This window comes from Onthophagus taurus, chromosome 2, assembly GCF_036711975.1.
Source record: "Onthophagus taurus isolate NC chromosome 2, IU_Otau_3.0, whole genome shotgun sequence".
Taxonomy (NCBI): Eukaryota; Metazoa; Arthropoda; class Insecta; order Coleoptera; family Scarabaeidae; genus Onthophagus; species Onthophagus taurus.
The window spans coordinates 7,337,176-7,356,210 of NC_091967.1; the positions used below are offsets into that span (position 1 = coordinate 7,337,176).

The following is a 19,035-nucleotide window of genomic DNA, read 5'->3' on the forward strand; positions in this document are numbered from 1 at the left end:
AAAATGCATTACGGACCTTTAATTTCAAAACTTTTAATCTCCTTTGTAATTGCCTCTGGAGTTCTTTACAGATATGGAAATTGGTTTAGACATCATGTAATTGTTACGCTAACTGTTTTATTGGCCTGGTATTTTAGCTTTTCAATTATTTTTGCTTTACCACTTGATGTAATATCTGTAAGTCTTTAAAAATAAGGTTAAGAAAAGTTTTAATTTTATTGTTTGTGTTGTAGACAGTTTATAGGCAATGTCAAGAAGAAAATAGTCATAATTTAGATGAATTAAATGTTAATAATACTAGTAAAAATGATAGTGTGAATTGTTTAGAGCCTTGGAGCAATGTGCCTGAGCAGGTTTTCCCAAATTTGTGGAGAACTGTGTATTGGTCTGTTCAATGTTTAACTTGGTAAATAAGAGATTAATTAATTTTTATCTTAGTTTGAGAAATAAATTCTTTATTTTTTTAGGGTTGTGATGCCTATGATGCAATCTTATATAAAAGCTGGAAATTTTACAATAAAAGGAAAACTAAAATCAGCTTTTATCGATAACGCCATTTACTATGGATCCTATTTATTAATTTGTGGTGTGTTGTTGGTGTATTTAGCATTTAAACCTGGAATACAGTTAGATCGGTAGTATTTTTAAACCAATATTTAATTAATGATTAATAATTACTTTTTGATTAGTTATAAATTAAAGGCTATAGCTTCTTCTGCTAGTAATACATGGGGATTGTTCCTTTTAGTCTTATTGTTAGGCTACGCCTTAGTTCAAGTACCACGTAGTTTATGGAATAATTCGAATTATTCCTACGTTTTAAATCATGCATATTTTAAAGCGGCTAAATTAAGTTCAGATAAAGCGGAAGCTGAAGAAAGTGTCGATGATGTTCTTGAGGTAATAAATTAAGCAATAAATACTGAATTACTTACTTATATTTGCAGTCTTTACAAGCAATGTCCGTTGCGGTGAAACCCGGACATTCTTTACATCCATATTTGGAAACTATTTTGCAAAAAATTCCTGTTGAATTAAAAGAAAGAATGAATCGGCGCTTATTACCAGATGATACACCTACCGATTGTCCTAGCGAAAAGGGATTCATTAGAATCCATAAACAGGTTAAAAAATTATTAATATTTTAAAACGTCAAATTTGACAGGTTTGATTATAACCTCAAAATTATTTTAGGTTATTAAATCTTTGCAAGTGTTACAAAGAACGGAAACTCAATGGAATTTGTTGGTGGAAAAAATTTTCGAGTTAGAGGATACAATGAAAAATTTAAATTCGCGGGATAAATCGTTCAAGCATACTTTTGATAGGAAACGTAATCGTTTTATCCGAATTTTTTATAATTCTGTGATTGGTAAATAATTGGGAAATAGATAAAAATAATTTTTGTAATTCGCGACGGTAATGACAGCTATTACAGTACTCTAACGGGTGCTCTAATGAGATTTTAGTAATATTTTATGGAACCAGTTCAAGTTATGATGTGAGGTTTGAATTGACAATTAGAAATTGTCAAATTTCTATTTTCAAGTGTTACGGTGTTACCAACTGCTGCATACCTATTTCCCTACATTGTCAAAATTTATTTTATTTTTGTTAAAAAAAAGGATAAAAACGCGAATTACAAAAAATAGCATAAAAAACACGTTTCATAAGACTTAGCACTCATTCCCTAAAAAACTCGTTTTTAAACTTGAATTTGTGCGTCTTACGAGTTTTTTAATATACTATTATAAAAATCCTTATTTTTAGAGTGGTATTGGAAATGTTTCTTTTACACATACTACAAAAAGATTCTTGCAGTTCTTGCTGGAATTTTATCTGTTGCTGTTGTTTGGTCGGAAGTGACTTTTTTTAGCAAACAACCACCGTTGTCTATTTTTGCGATTATGGTCGATGTCGCTAAAAGAAAATATGATTATTTTTTAATTGAGGTACTATTAATTTACTTCAATTTTAAAAATTAATGTTATCATTTTAGGTTTTATCAACAACGGTTATTTTATATCTTTGTTACTGCGCTTATTCGACAGTTTTAAAGATAAAACTTTTAAATCTTTATTATTTAGCTCCGCACCACCAAACTAACGAATATAGTTTAATTTTTTCTGGGATGATGTTAAGCAGATTAACTCCACCTTTATGTTTAAACTTTTTGGGCTTAATTCATATGGATAGTCATATTATTAAAAAACAAGTTTTAGAGACTCACTATACACAGGTAATAATAAATTCATAAAACAAAAATTTGTTAAAAAATGTTTTTTGGTTAGATTATGGGTCACATGGACGTTATTGCTATAATATCCGATGGTTTTAACGTGTATTTTCCTATGGCGATTTTAGGATTTTGCCTAGCGACTTATTTTAGTATTGGATCGAGAATTTTATCCATGTTGGGATTTCACCAATTTTTAGGGGATGATGAAATGACTATTGATTTAATTAATGATGGAAGAGAATTACTTAAAAGAGGTATTCATAAGATTACCTATTTTATTAAATTTGATTATTAATTTTTTTTGATTTAGAAAAACGTAAGCGACAACGTATTGAAGAATCAATGAGTCGTCGTAGGGAATTACAAGAACGTTTTCCAGGAAATCGATTCAGAAATAGGAGCAGTACAGATACAAGTTAATTATAAAATACTTTGTATAATTAAATTGTTATTAAATTTTATTGTTTAATAGTTCGTATTAGAGAAGATTTGAGTGAATCAACACACACTAATTTACTAAGAAATCATGATAACGTGGATTCCTATGATGGAACTCGCTTTCAAATGGAGGTTGATGATGTAGATACAAGATTTCCACCGGATTTATCGCAAGATATTGATTCACGGTTTGGTATAAGCACCAGGAGTATTATAAATGAAAGATATGATAGTTCAACGGAATTAGAACCGAACTTCATTGATACTTATCAACTTAATAATAGAGATAGAGTAGGTGCACCTCCTAGAGGCATTTTCGATGACGTTTAAAAATGCCTTGTAAAAATAATTGCTTTTTTTTAAGTTTAATTTATTTTTATTGTGATATGTTATTGATCAGGTATATTAATTTTATTTGTTGTTAACTTAGAAATAAAAACAATTAGTTGTATTAAATGTGTTTAAAAAAATGTCTAATGTTAATATATTTAAATAGGGATAATAATAACTTATAAGATTTGAAATAATATAGGAAAGAATACAAACAATTTGTATGAAGTCATAAGAAAAGCATTCCCCTAATTTATATAAAATTAAACAACTCAAAGTTTTTTTTTAATTTATTTTCCGCCTACCTTTAAACAATGACCTAAAAATATAAAAAAAAATTATCACAAAGATCATTTAAAAAATATTTCCATAAAATCTTTAATAAATGTTTAAGCACATGAAAGAACATTTTTGTTTTTATGTTTTAATTACAATATTGTTTTAAAGAGTTACGATTTATTCCTATTTACATTTAAAACGTCTAAAAAACAGTGAAGACACAATAGACATCTACTAATTACACGGAGCTTAAAGAAAAAAAAGTCCAAAATAAACTGAAAATTATATTCGAATTTATTTTGGACCAATGTAGTATTTTAGGCTTTTTTTTTAATTAATATTTACCGCAAAGTCTAGAGGAGGCATGCAGTACGATCTAGGTACACCTGCAACAGAAATAAGTACAAGAATGGAGTTGGCATGCATTGTAGATAATAGTTTATTACTAAATCTAAAGTAATACTTGAGATATTCCGTGAATTTCACTTAAGATGCAATATACTAAAATATATTTCCATACAAACCAGAGCGTACCTACTTACTTTGTTCCACATAAAATGCATCATGTCAATATAATTTGACATAACAGTAAAACCTTTATATAACGGATCAATACGGAGAACGCAGTGTCCGTTACAGCTCAATAAAAATATACACTAATCTAGTGTTGAATAACAAATAATACTAGAACTAGAAACATTCCGTTTTGCCGTGCGTCTCTCAAGATGGCTAAAACCGAATGTTTCTAGGTCAAGTATTAATTCTAGTTTTAATTATTATTCAGTGTTAGATTGTGGTATATTTTTATTGAACGAAAAGTAGAACTAACACTAGATCTAGATCTAGAAAACTCAAGGTTATCATAAGGACGTCACCTTTTCCAAGCAAAACTTTTCCTTTACAAAACTACCCAATGCCTGCACTATTAAGTTATGTTGCATTTTACGTGGGACAGTGCAGGTGCACAGTAGTTTGGTAACTATGGTTATTGCATTAATATATTGCGAGTTATATGAAATTTCCAGTAAATTTAATTAATTTTTTTAAAGGATTTCATGCTAAAGTAACAATCTTTCCAACAAATTTGGCACATGCATTCCAAATAATCACAACAAATCACAGTTATCAACAAAAGAAAGCTTTTTTTAAACTAATATCTAAAAGTATAAAAAACGAACGCTTTAAACAATCGTTTCTATATCGCTTATAACTTGAATACCATGTTTAGTAAAAATAAATTTAATCAAATTTTCGTCACAACTTTTATATCCTTTGAGATCATCGTTGGATTTGCTACCCTGTAACGACCATTTCGCCTCCAACTTTTCAAAACTAACACAACTTTTCGACGCTTTTATCAATGAACCCTTTTTTTCAATTTTTGACGTTTCACGTACCTCCTCGTTGCCGTTATCATGGACTACCACATGTTCGCCAGTGTTGTCCGTGATTATTTTGACTGCCAAACCTGGTTTTTTCAACACCTCTTGCCTATTACTGAATAAATTGCTGTTGCACAAGTTGATGCAGTTGAGATTTATTGGACTCGGTGATTCCGTTGAGATGTCCATTGGTGATGGGATAAGAAAATTTCCATCTTGTGCGATTGATGGTAAAAGATACTTACTGTTTTTTGAAAGGATTTAGTGTTTTATCCACAAAAATAGCAGCGTTAAAAAATTAATTACATTAGAACTTATTTATTGTTTATTTTTATGTTTCTCTTTAAAACATTTTTTGCAAAAATGGGGTTTGTTAGGACATGCAATACAATAACGTTTCGTTTGCATTATCTTAAATTTTTTTTTCTTTTTAATTTTTTGAATTGATTTCTTCTCTACACATAAAATGCATTTTCTGAATTCTTCTCGAGTAATTAGTTTATGTTTTTTTGGCCTAAAATATTTAATATATAAATAGACCAATAAACCTATATCATGCCTTTTTTAAAATTTAATTGAAATCAACCCATTTTTATTTTACAAACCCATCACAATTATAAAACCTTTAAATATATATTTACTTACCTTTTTTCAGAATTATAAAGCTCATTTTTTGTGATGTACTCAATAACTTTATCTGGAACTAAGTATTTAACAGAATCATTTCTTCCTAAAGCCCTTCGTATTTTTGTTGAACTAATATCATTCGTTATCCACTCGGTAACAATATGTATGTTTCTCTAAAAATTAATTATATCAACATATAACCTGAAAGTTAAACAACAATCTTACCATATATCTTGTTAAAATATCGGAATTATAAATAAATTTATGTGGATTTGAATTCTCCCTACTTATAACAACTAAACCATGAGTTTTAACAATATCTTCAATCTGAAAGCACATTTAGATCCAATAAAATCAAAAAAATTTATTTTTATTTCTTACATCTGCATCACTCCACAATCCGGGGATTCCAAAAGATTCCAATAAATCGCCCCCACATATTAACTTAACCTGTATGTTTCCATGCAAATTATTTAATACAAAATTTGGAATGAAACCAACTTCTTCTTCATTAACATTATCATTTAACTTATTATTAATCATATTATTGATCAGATCTTGGTGATGTTTTAAGACTAGATATGTCCTGCTGTGCCCCATTTGTTTGCATTCCCAATCGGAAACTCGAATCCAATCGCTGCTTTCTGAAGCTAACTTAGCCATCGCCAATCTGTGTGATGCTTGAGCGAGGTCCTTTTTGCCATATGCGTCGTGTACAGGAGAGATTATACCGAATAAAACTTCGCATATGCCCATTTTCTGGAGGTAATCGCGAGCAATTTCTAAAAAAAACAATGTTACAATATGAAACTGAGTCGCATTTTTTTCAGGAATATTTACCAAAAAGCCTTAAGTGCATATGTGTAGGAGGGTTAAAAGAACCACAAGCTATTAAAACTACCTTGTTTGGGGCCATTCTTTTGATGGAACTTTACGAAATCGAACTTTGAATACTACATTGATAACCTTACTATTGAGAACTGTCAAATTTGACGTTTAATTTGTTTTCATTTAAATTAAAAAAAATTCATTCTTGAAATCAAATTTGTGAAAGTATAATAATTATGAAATAAAGAAAGCTTGAATAAAATTTTATTACATGTAATTAAAAAGATGTATAAATAAATTAAATTTTACTTTTAAAGTCGATTAATGTGATTTAAAAATTTATGTTGTCAACACTGACAGTGTGTTGGTGATGTAAGAAATATGGCCGCAAGCCATGTCATCGTTTTAGTGTTATTTTATAAATAATATCTCAAAACCTTCAGCTTCAAGCAAAACTCGCTCGATATCGGTTCCAAATCACCATCAACGCCATGGAGAACGTATTTAGTTTTTGGAGAGTCCGTGAATTAGCGGATAAAGTGTAAGTTGAGAAATATCCTTTCACTTCTTGAAACAGATGTAATCTTTATATGGCTTAATTTCCATCAAATCTATTCATTCTCGCCAACATAACTAAATCTTAATCGCTTCTACAAGAAATTAGTATGTTAAAAATACTGTATTTACAGCACAAATGTTGTTATGAATTACACTGATGTTGAAGCTAAAGTTCGAGAAGCCACTAATGATGAAGCATGGGGCCCAACTGGGCAAATTATGCAAGAACTCGCACACTCCACATTCACTTATGAACATTTTCCGGAAGTTATGTCTATGTTATGGAAACGAATGTTACAAGATAATAAACAACATTGGAGAAGAACTTATAAGGTAATTATTAAGGTTTTTTGTTCTATTTATTGAATTAATTTTGTTATTTAGTCTTTATTAGTGTTAAATTACTTAATAAAAAATGGCTCGGAACGTGTTGTAACATCAGCAAGAGAACATATCTACGATTTAAGAACTTTAGAAAATTACACTTGCATAGATGAATTAGGCAAGGACCAAGGAATTAATATTAGGCACAAAGTACGCGAATTGATTGATTTTATACAAGATGATGATAAGCTTAGAGAAGAAAGGAAGAAAGCTAAGAAAAACAAGGATAAATACATTGGAATGAGCTCCGATATGATGACGTCTGGATTTAGTAAGTAATCTTATGTTAAAAATAATATGATTTATATCACCAGGTATTCAGTAATTACTTGATAAATTGGCTTGTTAAATGGTAGGGTCATAAACGTGGAATTTAAATATGATAAGATAAGCGAGAATTTAACAAATGTAAAATGTTTGATTATTTTTTTTAAGGTTCAGAACGTTGGGATATGTTTGGCGAACGTGAACGAGATTATGAGAACAACTCAACGTCTACTACAACTACAGGAAGGCAATATCGCGATCGTTCCTACGACGAAGATTACGAAAACGATGAAAATAATAGCGACCTTGAATCGAATCATAACAATCGCGGTGGTTATCGCGATGCCGGTTTCGATTCCAACAGTCCTCGGCACCAAGATAAAAAAGTTAATGTCACCTTAAACCCAAACATTGCTAAATCACCAATTAAAACCCCAAAACAAATTAAACAAGTCGATTTGGGGGCAGCTGCAAATTACGCCGCCACAAATACAAACGCCAATTTTAATAATTCAACTTCCAATCTGAGTGTGCAGTCTCCACAACCTCAAAGTGGTAGTGGTGACGGTTTAGGGGATTTATTGAAAGATGATTTTGATCCGAGAGCTGGGGAAAGCGACTCAGTTACAAAAAATGAGGATGATTTCGCGGATTTTAGTTCCGCTTTTGGACCGGGTGGGGGAATTAATGCTGGAATAAGCAATGATTTGATTACTCAAAGTGATAATTTATTGGGTGGAGTTGGAAATTCATCGGATATTGATTTATTTAGTACTGCTCCTAATAGTAGTAACATAGTTATTCCTTCAGCTATAAATTCTGGTATGACAAATAGTGATTTGTTGGGCGATCTTGGATTTGGTGGATTAAGTATGCAACCACCTTCGCAAATTTCTGGGGGATTTCCAAATATGAATGGAAATAATTTGGGAGGCGATAACCTCATGGATAACTTTAAAGGTAAGATTTTATTTAATCAGATTATCCCAATATGAGATAAAAGTGTGTTATGATTTAAATAAAATAAGCCAAATTAATTAAAAAGAATTTGTGATAGATTGTAAAACAATTTTTTTTAAAGTTGGTAGTTTAGTTTTAACAAGTTTTTTACTCCAATATATTTCATAAATTTGACTCTACCGGTTTTGGCCTAGACCAGCATCAGGAGTCTAGAGGAAAGTACAATTAAAATAAAGACAAAACTAAAAATGAAATGTTACTTTATCTCGTCCTATAAAGTTGAGATTAGGAAACACATATATTGAAATTGACGTAAAATAAAAGTTTCAACTATTGCATCACCAAAACTTAGAAAAAAACCCAAAAATAGAGATGTATAGTAGAAACCACGAAAGGTGCCAGTAAATCATCGTTTTCCGCTCTTACAAATGCCATACATAGTAAATTAAAATTCACAAACCGCCAGAGAGTAATGTGTGTTAGAAACAGATAGCATTAGTTTAATGTGTCTGCTGTACAATTCAAATAGCCACGTCGAAAAAGTACGTCTGTTCTTCTAATGGATTCTATGAGTTGAAAGCAGCATGTTTGTGTATATGGTGGTGCAAGGAGTCTGCAGGTATTACTACATCTAATTGAGTAGGTTAACCTTTTGCAGAGTAACATCCAAGAAATTAATGGATGCATTCTTTTCAATTTCTCTAGTGAAGTTAATTTTGCTGTGGAAAGTATTGATATGCTGTAGGAGATCAGTGATGCTGTTGGGCGAAGAGTTATCCCAGAAAATCAAGATGTCATCAACATATCTTTTCCACAGTAAAATGGTTCTAGTCTCTTGTAGGTTCAAACAATGACGTTTCTAGTTGGTGAACCCCTTGGGAGTCGATCATTGTACAGGGTTAAGCAGGGAGGTGTGGATGATTTGAAATAACAGTTACACACTCATTTTTCAACGAAACTCAAATTTTATCTTTTCAATGTGTAGCTTGAATGTTGTCATTACAAAAATTAAAGAATTTCTTGTGTTATTGTTTCACTTAGAGCTTGAAGTGTACGTGGTTTGTTTATGTATACTCGTGCTTTGAGGTAGCCCCATAAAAAAAGTCATAAGGTGACAGGTCTGGTGACCAAGGAGGCCACTCCACAAATCCACGCAATGAAACGAGGCGTCCAGGGAAGGTCTGCCTTAAACATTCCATACCTGCTCTCGATGTATGGCATGTCGCCTCCATCTTGTTGAAACCATACAGCATTGAGGTTGATACTCGACCACGTCTCCATTCTTACTAATAACTAAATGGTGGCTCCTGACGAACTGATACCCCCACTCTTTATCCACCAAGGTTCTCCACACCTTGCGTGGCGCCACGTTCAAATCATCCATATCTTCCTGCCTAACCCTGTATTTAAAAATTTCTCCATTGAATTGGCAAAAATTAAGTTCGGTGCAGTGTTTTATTAATTTAAACAAGTGTTCGGTATTGGTGTATTTAGGCGTATTTTCAGGTAATTGTGAATATGGTTAAGGTTTCGTGGATAGGTATGTTGGTATAGAGGTTAGTGATATCAAATGAGACCATTTCAAAGTTATGAGGGAGGTTGATAGTAGAAACTGCTTCTACCAATTCCTTTCTATTTTTGATCGTAATTCCTTATAGACTCCTGACGAATGTCTAGGCCGAAACCGGTAGTCCATTAAATTTATTAAATATATTGGAGTAAAAACATCGTTTATTTTACAAACTATCGCATAAAATATACCAATATGGATGAAAACCCATTTACCTGTTAAAAAGAATTTGTTTTATTATTAACTAAACCGGGAACTCATTTGAGATTTCCGGTTACAGAATCCGTCTCGATTCGTTTCGCCGCGAGTGAAGTGCCATGGTTGAAAACATACAAAGAAGACTTAAGAAATCAACAGGAACAATCCGTAAAGAGTTTATCGATCATCACTAAGAGTTTAATCGAAGATTTAATTAATCAAAAAGTTACAATATTTCTCCAAGAAGATTTTAATAAAAAACTTAATAAATTCGAAGAACAATTCCGATTAACAAAACAATTTTTGGGCGATGTAAAGTCGCTGAGTGAATGTCCGGAATACGAAAATTATGTAACTTTATTAATTCCAAGGTTCGTGGAAGTTTCGATGGAACGTTTCGTTCCGATTCGATGGATTTTCGAAGAATTCAACGATCGGTTTATTATTGAGCAAACATTTTTGAGTGTTGTAACGAAGATGATGAAGGAAATTGATGGGGCGAAATATTTTAACATTTATAAAAGCGATTTGAAGGAAATTATAAAATCGAAATTGTTTTTTGAGACTTTTTTAATGTATTGGATTGATTGCGGTGAAGTGGATGTTGTTAAAGAAGATTTGACTTTGAAATATAGAGATTTAGCGCAGATTTTTGTTACTTTACCAACGCGGATTTGTAATTTGCTTAAAAATGGGAATTTCGATGAATTTTTTGGGGCTGATTCATTCGGAAAATTGGTTGTGAGGTTTTTTATTTGTTTAATTGCTGTTTCTTCGAGGGTTAATAATATAAACATTGATTTTGAAAGAATTGCGGTTCTTTTCGACAAGATTTTTGTCCAATATCGACATGATTCCAGCAAAAATTTATTGCTCACTTTAAATTATTTATCCAAAAACGATGTTGAAGTTAAACACGTTTTGGATCAAATGTTTTGTTGCAAAATCTCGAAATCTTCGCTTGAATACTTTTTAACAACGAGTTTATCACTACCCATTGATGTTTCTAACTTTTTACCCATCGATATGTTAAAAAATTCAAGCTGTAATTATATTTTGTGCACAAAACTTCCTTTATTAACTAATTTCACTCCAAAGTCGAATCTATTTATTTATAACTTGATTAGTTTGATTTCAAAAAGTTCCGAATTACTCAAATTAATAACTCATTTACTGGGCATTTGGGGAAGTAAATCGTCGATTAACCGAACAAGTGTTGAACAACATTTATTTATAACGAAAATATTAATTGTATCAATCAAAACTTGGGTTGAAATCGGCGGAGATAAAGAAAAATTGAACGATTTTAAACGTCAAATTAATTCGGGGATTCCAACACATTTACAAAGCCCAATTGAAAGTGTTCGCAGCATTGGAACTATAACCGGGGATGTTGTATTGAATATAAATAACGAAAATGATCAAAAAATTATTCTCCACCATCCCAAAGATAATGACGAAATGTTAAATGAGTTGAGCCAGCTTAAAAGTGTTTCTGGATCTCTTGCGGTACAAGAAATTGATATAAAAAAGGTTATTGATGAATTAAAAGGCTTAAAAGAGGTTAATAAAAATAAAGTTGTTGATAAAGACACAACAAAAATTGAAGAAACGAATTCGATAACAGCACACACTTTAAATAAAAAATCCTCCATCATAAAAATAATCGATTCAAACGATTTTGATTTAGATTCCGACGATGATTTGATCCCATACGATACATCAAACGACAAAAAAACGCAAAACGATCCCCCCAAATTTATATATTCCCTCGCAAGGCATATCTCAACCACCAACGACCCGGAATATTTCATAACCTGTATAGAAAATGCCGAAGAAATTATTGAAAATCAATTAAAAAACGTCGACGTTGAAATCGGATTAGAACTTTTAGATGTTTTAATAAACCTATCTCCAAGATTTTACGTTGAAAATTTTCAAGAATTAATTTTTAAAGCTTCGATAAAAATCGTTTCAACAACACCTAAAATATACGCGCCTTATTTAATAAAAGAATTTTTTAGTGAACCCGGAAACTATTCTATATCAAATCGAGTGTTTATCTTGGAAATTTTTGTCGGTGCTGTTCAAAATCTTTCAACGTCAAATAAAACAAAAAAAGGAAATTCCAATTCAAAATCAACCGAATTAATTGAATCTTCACAAGAAATTATTCGAAAACGATTAGAATCGAAAACGCGACGTTTTAAAACTTCAAAACCCCAAATTGGAAAGAAAAATTTGTTTAACGAACAAGCTAAACACTTTTTTGACCCATTAATTAATGGGTTAATGACGAAAACATCTCCGATTACTTTATCTGTACCCCAAGATGGCGATTACATCCTTTTGATCCAATTACTACATAGTTTAGCAGTAATTACATTTAATTCTCATAATTGCATCATCGCGAATACGTTTGGAAATAAAATCTTTTACGTTTGTTGGATGTTAAAGTATCATAAGGAACCTAAAGTGAGAACGGAAGTGGTTAAGTTACTGGGTGCGGCGATTTTCGCCATTCCAAAATCAATTTTAATGGAAGAATTTTTGGGACAACTATTTGAAATACGTTCGTGGTTAATTGAAAGATTATCGGCAAATGTACAGCGTGGGGAACCAAATTCTGAATGTCGAGAGGTTTCTGAGGAGTTGTTAATGATGATTAATTGGATCTTAAAGGAAAATAGTAGTATTTCATAAAATAAATTTCTTTAATTAAAGAAAGGTTATAAATAATATAGATTATGTTCTAAAATTACTTTTGAGGTTAAGATACTTTTAAGATTTTTTTTATGTTTAAAATGAAATAAAATGATTATTTTTCAACAAATATGTGTTTTAATTTAGTACAGTATAACATCGATATCACGGATCTCGTTGTTTTTCTCCCGTTAGGGAGAAAACATTGTAATTACATATCTTAGCTTAAATTTTTGGAACCACCCGTCACTTGCTTTAAATTCTTTATTTTTGTAGATTTTCTCATAAAAAAACTAGTGCTTTATATCAAATAATGATTTAAAGTATCTCTACTTTTATTTAAATAATTCTAATTATAATTTGTTTATCTTTTAATAGTTCCACCACTAAATCCAGTTCAAACGGCGCCATTAATACCGTCTTCCAAAGATCCATTACAAATACAACATCAACAACAATCTTCTCAAGCAACAAAACCGCTTAATGTAGGCGCAACGTGGTCTAATTCGGGATTAACAATCGATTTGGATAATTTATTAGTGCCTAAACAACAAAAACAGGGTTCTGCGCCGAGTATGAATCAATTGGCAAGTAACCCAACGTCGCCAATTAATCAGCCAAGACCTATAATAACCGGAAATGCAATGCCTACGACGCAACCGACGTTTGGGATGGCATTAAATTTTAATAATTCCGGAAATTTTGGGGGAGGAGCAACTGGGATGAATGTTAATGTGCCGCACACTGCTGGAACTACGGGTCAGTTCTTTCCCGCGTTTAAATGATTAATGTTTTGATAAAAATATTTAAATAAATAAATGGTGTTGTCCAAAGATGTGAAAAAAGAAGAAAACGAAATAAGGAGCACACAAAAATGCAATAAAATAATCGTTCACTATTATATTTTATTTCGATTCCACTACAAATATATATATTTTTTAACTCTTAATTAAAGATAGAAAAAATGCATTTTTTTTACACATTGTTTAATGATTTAAGGAGTATAATAATTATTTTTTTGTACTTTAACTTTTTTTTTTCTTTATTAAACACGTACTACGCACGTACATACAAAAAAAAGTTTAAGAATTATTGATTATTGTTATTACAATCATATTTTTTCATGTTTTAGAGAATTTATTATACACGCATACGTTAAATTAATAATGATAAAAGTGGAAAATGCTCATTTGTTTTTAGGTGCTGGGTTGTAAGGATGTAATAATAAATAAATAATAATTGAAATAGTAATAAAACAAAAAAATAATTACCGTAAATTGTACATAAAAGAATCATTAATTTTAATTATTGGTGTACAGCTAAAAAAAATTTAACCAGATTTTCTATTTCCTACATAAGGTCTTAATTCGAGAAACATTGTCAAAAGAAACTTAAAACGTAGCTTCCGTACTTTTAAATAAAAATTTAAAAAAACGTGTTTTTGTTATTTTTGTGTTTCATTTATATACAAAACAAGTCATCTTTTATAGTGAGATAATAGTTATTTACGTAACCAGTAGCCGTTTCATAAAGTGTTAAGTACAAAATTTTATCTAATTCCATTGAAAAAGCAATTTTTGTTCAAAACTTGACTTATTCTATTAGTGACAGATGTCAATTTGTAGTTGGTAATGGAATTCATTACATCACTAGTTATAAAAAAAAGTGACGTTAAATTCAAACGCCTTACAATCATTGTTGAACGCTCTGTATTATTACTTTACCTGCGCAAAAAGAAAAATAGACGCGACGTACTGTCTATTTGAATACACACCAGCGCCATCTTTTACGGTTGGACGGAACCCTCCTCTCCTCCAATAGTTAATAATATAATAATTATAAGCTAAAATGATTTTAAAGTATCTCTAACTACAAATCTTTAAATTTAATAATTTAAATTAGCATAGGCAACCAATCGCGCACCATATAAAGAGAAATCAAAGTTCTTGAAGTAGGTGCTGCCATCTACTTCATTCTTAAAAAGCATAGATAATAGATGATGAAATGGAAAATTTAGGACACTCTTCTCAGAAAATTAGTTTATGGTAATATAATATTTATATTAAAAAAAACTTATTTTTGCAAGTTTTATTAGGATGAGTGATAACCTCCATTTTAAATGGAAAGGGGTAAATAAGGTAAAAATATAGAACAAAAACAGCATCAAATTTGTTAAAAAATTATTTTATTATTCTTTAGGATCTATTTTCTTGATTTTTTTTCTGATCTTATTATTAGTTATAGTTTATGCTAAATTTCTCAAAAAACTTTTTTTATTTTATCAATATGTATTTTTTTAAAAACACATCCCTTATTCAACTCTAATCTTATGTTAATACACACTAAACCTTAATGAATTAATTAATAATAATTTGACAATTAGTCAATATGTAAATGAACAGTCCAAAAAGGGATGTTTTCCCCTTTTCAAAACATTTTTGTAATAATCATTCTAGCGTCATCACACGCGCATTTACAATTAAAGTACAGTTTTAAAAATAAACGAAACAACTCAAGATGCAGTAATCAATAAAAAAGAGTAATTGAAACAAAACACACCTTTCTTACAATTCACACGTAAAAAAGAAGATTTTTTATATAAATTTGAGACATGTTTGAGTTTAAGGCTATAATGGCTATTTCATTTCTTTGCTGTAGGCGTCCAATTCAGCGTCTAATTCTTCTGCCGTTGGTGCAGTTTTTTTAATGTTTCTTGGATTCCTACCACCACCACCGCGACCTTTAATTTGACATCAACAAGGTTTTTTATTGATTAAAATGGAAAATTCATCGACTTATGATGTACAAACCCCTCATGGGACGCCCACGACCACCTCCTCTAGGACTCCTAAATTGCTTCCTCTCCACATTGTTGGCACCCGCTGATGGAATTCTAGGCGATCTTGTCATGACTGGTATTTCTGAAGTTGTCATCTGGATGTTCATTGCTCGACCGTCCAACGGAACCCCATTATATTGTCTCATTGCCTTAACAGCGTCGTTTCGGCGTTCAAAAATAACGTCAGCGGTGCCCAAAGACCTGCCAGAGCGGTCATAATGGACAGAGGCGTTTTTCAACGGGCCGAATTCGGCAAAGAGCTCCTGTATATCCGTATCGGAGACTCCAAAATCTAAATTGGAGACGAGCAACTTCGCGGGACCGAGATTTGATTGTAGAGCGGCGCGAGCGACGGCCGCCGCGACCTTTCTCGGCCCATAACCTTCGAACAAATCGTGCTTCCACGCACTGTTAACGTCTCCCTAAAGAGAACAATACAGGAACACAAAATTGGCTACCATTTTGTACACTTCTCGCTCATCGAAAAACTTGAGTTTGACGTGAGTGGTATATTATTTATTTTATAAAAATCTAGTTTAAATTTCTGAAAGATTGATTTTTTATGTTTACCCTGGTATACGGCCGCGCAATTCCGCCACGATTACGACCTCTTTGTACGCCTCCGGGCGATTTTTGGCCCCGAAATGTACCACGGCGTGCTCCACCTCCTCCGGGACGGCCGCCCCCTCTGGCGCCGCGTTTTCCACCGCGTCTTCCCTTGCTAGACTTTATTATATCATCAAGACTCATTTCGATTTTATCGACCATTTTTACGATATTTAACGGAGACCGGATATCTTCAAAAAAAACTGATTACGAAAACGCGAAACACGCTTATTCAATAAGAATTTTTAGACCGTTATGGCGGACGCTTACCGAAGCACTAAATTTACACACCGGACATGCGCAGTTCGTACAACTTTCTAACGTTAATTCGTACTCGATTTTCAAATTTGGTTCAAATTTCCTTTTTGGTACGTTTCACCAGATTTCGATTAAATTGTTGTATATTATAACACAAAAATGTTTTTCGAGTTTTCGAAATCTCGCAAATCAATTAAAACTCAAAATGAAAAGGGAAATGATAGTTTTCTACTTTATTTACTCAATAATTCTAAATCATCTTTGTAGATGGCGCTAATAAAAAACGATTCACTTTACAATAATTATACCGGGAATTTCAAATAACTCGCAATATATAATTGCCGCACGTCTTTCAAGACGGCTAAACCCGAACCTTTCTGCTTCTAGGTCTAGTGGTAGTTTTACTTCTCGTTCAATAAAAATATACCATAATCTAAAGCTAAATAACAATGGGGTCATACACACTTATTAAATTTAGAGAAAATTTTTATGTCACACGATATATGCATGAACACAAAGTAAAAGAAATATTTTGATCAATTTTATATTTTGCGTAATTTGAAGTGAAAAATAGCAAATATTCAAACGAAATAATTTCGCGGCTTTTCTGTGACGTAGGAACCGCACTGCCTAAAACAAGTTAAATTGTCCGTTAGATAGCGCTTGCGGTGTGACAGTGTCAAAATAAAACCATGGATGTAATAGAGTGTCTCCATTATATCCATGAACAAAACATAATAAACATAACCTACAAACACTCTATCTCTTTTCAATACAATCTAAATGACGTTCATCTCTTTCTCGCATTTGAGCGGGGAGCAGGGGACGCAAAAGTGAGAATCGTACGTCATCAACGCGGGAATTTTAAAAGCGCAAATGGGTATATAAATTTTCAATAATTTTTTTAACAATGACTTTGTTCGAAAATATTAAAAAAAAAAATAACGGTAACTATATTTTTATATAAACTTTCAGAAAATATAATAAAAAAAAAATCGTGTATGACCCCATTAAAACTAGAACTAAACCCGAATGATTCTAGTTCTATGTCCTGTGTTAGTTCTAGTGATAGTGCTAGTGTAAAACTAGAACTAATAATATTGTTGTATATTCGTATTGAGTTATAACACTGCGTTTTATTGCATTTTAAGTAAAATTCACTGTAATATTTTATGTATTATTGCAAAACTATATTTTAAAATAAATACACTCAACTCTATATTTGTTTTTATTAAAAAAAAATCATTTTTTGCTACAATCACACCAAGGAGTAACATTTTTATCACAACTCAACTGAATACTAACAACATTAACCGGCGCCCCTTCAATACTTACACTCTTCTCACTTACAATCGTATATTTAACATTATTCACACCAGTTTCGCGATCTCTCCTCCTCGTTACTTCCCTTTGATTAAAACATTTCACTGTGTCTCTTCGCCTCGATTTTGCATGAATATGTCGAAAACTATTTGTTCTATCGGTCGTTATGTTTTTTGGTCTTGAAACTGTTAATTTTACTTCTTTTAGTCTCACAAAAAACTCGTCGTCTTCCAATCCCCAACCCCAATATTTATTTGACATGCCATTAACTAACTCAAAATGTTCTCTTGTTAATAATAAAATTCCACCAACAAAGTCTGTATAATTATATTTAGGATGTAAATATGGAGCAGAAACGTGAAAAGGTCCATTCAAGGGATATGCATAGGATAATTGGTCGTTTAATGGGAGTAAATCGACATCATGCATTGCTACATAATCATGGGTGGATTTAGTGTAAAGAAAACCAACGTTGATTAATGAGGCTCGATTAAATCGGTATTTGTCTACTTGATTTAAAATAAAAATGTCGTGTTTAATTCTTTGGCGATTTAAAAAATCGTGAATGTACGGAGCAAATTCAAGGAGTTCTTCAAAACGATCCCTATATGGCACTAATACAGCTAACGTATGCTCTTGATCATAATTTATATCGCAGGATTCACTAATTTGCTTTAATGATGGGTTATAAGTCGGGTTTATGCACTTTAAATCTAAAATAAATAGAATTTGCATATATTATTTATATTTTAATCTAATTAACTACCTTTGTTTAACAATAAAAAACTTAAAAAAACTGTCACTAAAAACATAAAAACCACCAAACCGACGAGTAAACCCGTCGTTTGGGTTCTTAACAACATTTTTCGTCTCATAATACCCACACATTGCGATAAAACATCATAAAACGCCCCAAAAAATTAAAAGAAAAAAAACATCTTTTTTTAATATCTTTTAGGTTATGAAATCTGATCTAGTGACATTTTTTGTTGGAATAAGAAACAAAATCTTTCAAAATAATCAAAATTCTCGATCGATAGGTTTATCATCATTAAAACTTCATTATAAAAAAAGTATAATTTCACAATGTGAATAAACATCAATGCAAAACATTGCATTTAATTGTGCAACAAATTATTAATCACGAATCGTTCAGAAATTGTTGGTGGTTCTGGATATTGATGCGATAGCAGCTAACTTCACGCAGATCGAACTATAAATACCTCGGGACCTCCCGTGCAAGGAG

The 19,035-nt window shown here is 31.5% G+C and overlaps 5 protein-coding genes across 8 annotated transcripts; 2 read left to right on the forward strand and 3 right to left on the reverse strand.

Moving 5' to 3' along the window:
• The first annotated feature begins 3 nt into the window (after positions 1–3).
• On the forward strand, positions 4–3,288 carry LOC111427259 (LMBR1 domain-containing protein 2 homolog). The gene is made up of 11 exons (XM_023062296.2): positions 4–177; positions 234–406; positions 468–635; positions 690–900; positions 948–1,124; positions 1,195–1,372; positions 1,771–1,952; positions 2,000–2,239; positions 2,292–2,493; positions 2,550–2,654; positions 2,712–3,288. The coding sequence occupies exons 1-11, from the start codon at positions 4–6 to the stop codon at positions 3,005–3,007; spliced, it is 2,106 nt and encodes a 701-aa protein (XP_022918064.1). The 3' UTR covers positions 3,008–3,288.
• Positions 3,289–3,360: 72 nt separating this feature from the next.
• Positions 3,361–6,281, reverse strand: LOC111427394 (nicotinamide mononucleotide adenylyltransferase). 4 transcript variants are annotated; one of them, XM_023062521.2, is made up of 6 exons: positions 6,136–6,281; positions 5,677–6,077; positions 5,521–5,622; positions 5,314–5,468; positions 4,684–4,912; positions 3,361–3,672 (listed from the first exon to the last, which is right to left on the reverse strand). In XM_023062521.2, exons 1-6 carry the CDS (start codon positions 6,209–6,211, stop codon positions 3,640–3,642), a joined length of 996 nt encoding a protein of 331 aa, XP_022918289.1. In that variant the 5' UTR covers positions 6,212–6,281; the 3' UTR covers positions 3,361–3,639. The 4 variants fall into 4 exon arrangements, with proteins under 4 accessions (XP_022918289.1, XP_022918288.1, XP_022918291.1 ...); XM_023062520.2 differs by having other exon boundaries at positions 3,361–4,912; XM_023062523.2 differs by lacking the exon at positions 4,684–4,912 and having other exon boundaries at positions 6,136–6,280.
• Positions 6,282–6,475: 194 nt separating this feature from the next.
• LOC111427622 (clathrin interactor lqfR) lies at positions 6,476–12,893 on the forward strand. The gene is made up of 5 exons (XM_023062847.2): positions 6,476–6,664; positions 6,813–7,014; positions 7,066–7,336; positions 7,501–8,292; positions 10,143–12,893. The coding sequence occupies exons 1-5, from the start codon at positions 6,615–6,617 to the stop codon at positions 12,761–12,763; spliced, it is 3,936 nt and encodes a 1,311-aa protein (XP_022918615.2). The 5' UTR covers positions 6,476–6,614; the 3' UTR covers positions 12,764–12,893.
• Positions 12,894–14,931: 2,038 nt separating this feature from the next.
• On the reverse strand, positions 14,932–16,504 carry LOC111427623 (RNA and export factor binding protein 1). Its single transcript, XM_023062849.2, has 3 exons — positions 16,173–16,504; positions 15,574–16,024; positions 14,932–15,503 (listed from the first exon to the last, which is right to left on the reverse strand). The coding sequence occupies exons 1-3, from the start codon at positions 16,368–16,370 to the stop codon at positions 15,400–15,402; spliced, it is 753 nt and encodes a 250-aa protein (XP_022918617.1). The 5' UTR covers positions 16,371–16,504; the 3' UTR covers positions 14,932–15,399.
• Positions 16,505–17,681: 1,177 nt separating this feature from the next.
• Positions 17,682–18,767, reverse strand: LOC111427602 (beta-1,4-galactosyltransferase 7). Its single transcript, XM_023062819.2, has 2 exons — positions 18,556–18,767; positions 17,682–18,502 (listed from the first exon to the last, which is right to left on the reverse strand). Exons 1-2 carry the CDS (start codon positions 18,662–18,664, stop codon positions 17,709–17,711), a joined length of 903 nt encoding a protein of 300 aa, XP_022918587.1. The 5' UTR covers positions 18,665–18,767; the 3' UTR covers positions 17,682–17,708.
• Positions 18,768–19,035: the final 268 nt, after the last annotated feature.

Coding starts and splice junctions, on each gene's coding strand:
- LOC111427394 (XM_023062520.2), bottom strand. CDS start 6,211: ATGGCCCCAAACAAGGTAGTTTTAATAGCTTGTGGTTCTTTTAACCCT. Junction 6,078..6,135: donor TATGCACTTAAGGCTTTTTG/GTAAATATTCCT, acceptor TGTTTTTTTTAG/AAATTGCTCGCGATTACCTC. Junction 5,623..5,676: donor GATTGTGGAGTGATGCAGAT/GTAAGAAATAAA, acceptor ATGTGCTTTCAG/ATTGAAGATATTGTTAAAAC.
- LOC111427622 (XM_023062847.2), top strand. CDS start 6,615: ATGGAGAACGTATTTAGTTTTTGGAGAGTCCGTGAATTAGCGGATAAA. Junction 6,665..6,812: donor CGTGAATTAGCGGATAAAGT/GTAAGTTGAGAA, acceptor CTGTATTTACAG/CACAAATGTTGTTATGAATT. Junction 8,293..10,142: donor CCTCATGGATAACTTTAAAG/GTAAGATTTTAT, acceptor TTCCGGTTACAG/AATCCGTCTCGATTCGTTTC.
- LOC111427259 (XM_023062296.2), top strand. CDS start 4: ATGCATTACGGACCTTTAATTTCAAAACTTTTAATCTCCTTTGTAATT. Junction 1,125..1,194: donor TCATTAGAATCCATAAACAG/GTTAAAAAATTA, acceptor AAATTATTTTAG/GTTATTAAATCTTTGCAAGT. Junction 1,953..1,999: donor ATGATTATTTTTTAATTGAG/GTACTATTAATT, acceptor TTATCATTTTAG/GTTTTATCAACAACGGTTAT.
- LOC111427623 (XM_023062849.2), bottom strand. CDS start 16,370: ATGGTCGATAAAATCGAAATGAGTCTTGATGATATAATAAAGTCTAGC. Junction 16,025..16,172: donor TTGCGCGGCCGTATACCAGG/GTAAACATAAAA, acceptor TGTTCTCTTTAG/GGAGACGTTAACAGTGCGTG. Junction 15,504..15,573: donor TCGTGGGCGTCCCATGAGGG/GTTTGTACATCA, acceptor GTCAAATTAAAG/GTCGCGGTGGTGGTGGTAGG.
- LOC111427602 (XM_023062819.2), bottom strand. CDS start 18,664: ATGAGACGAAAAATGTTGTTAAGAACCCAAACGACGGGTTTACTCGTC. Junction 18,503..18,555: donor TTTTTTATTGTTAAACAAAG/GTAGTTAATTAG, acceptor TATTTATTTTAG/ATTTAAAGTGCATAAACCCG.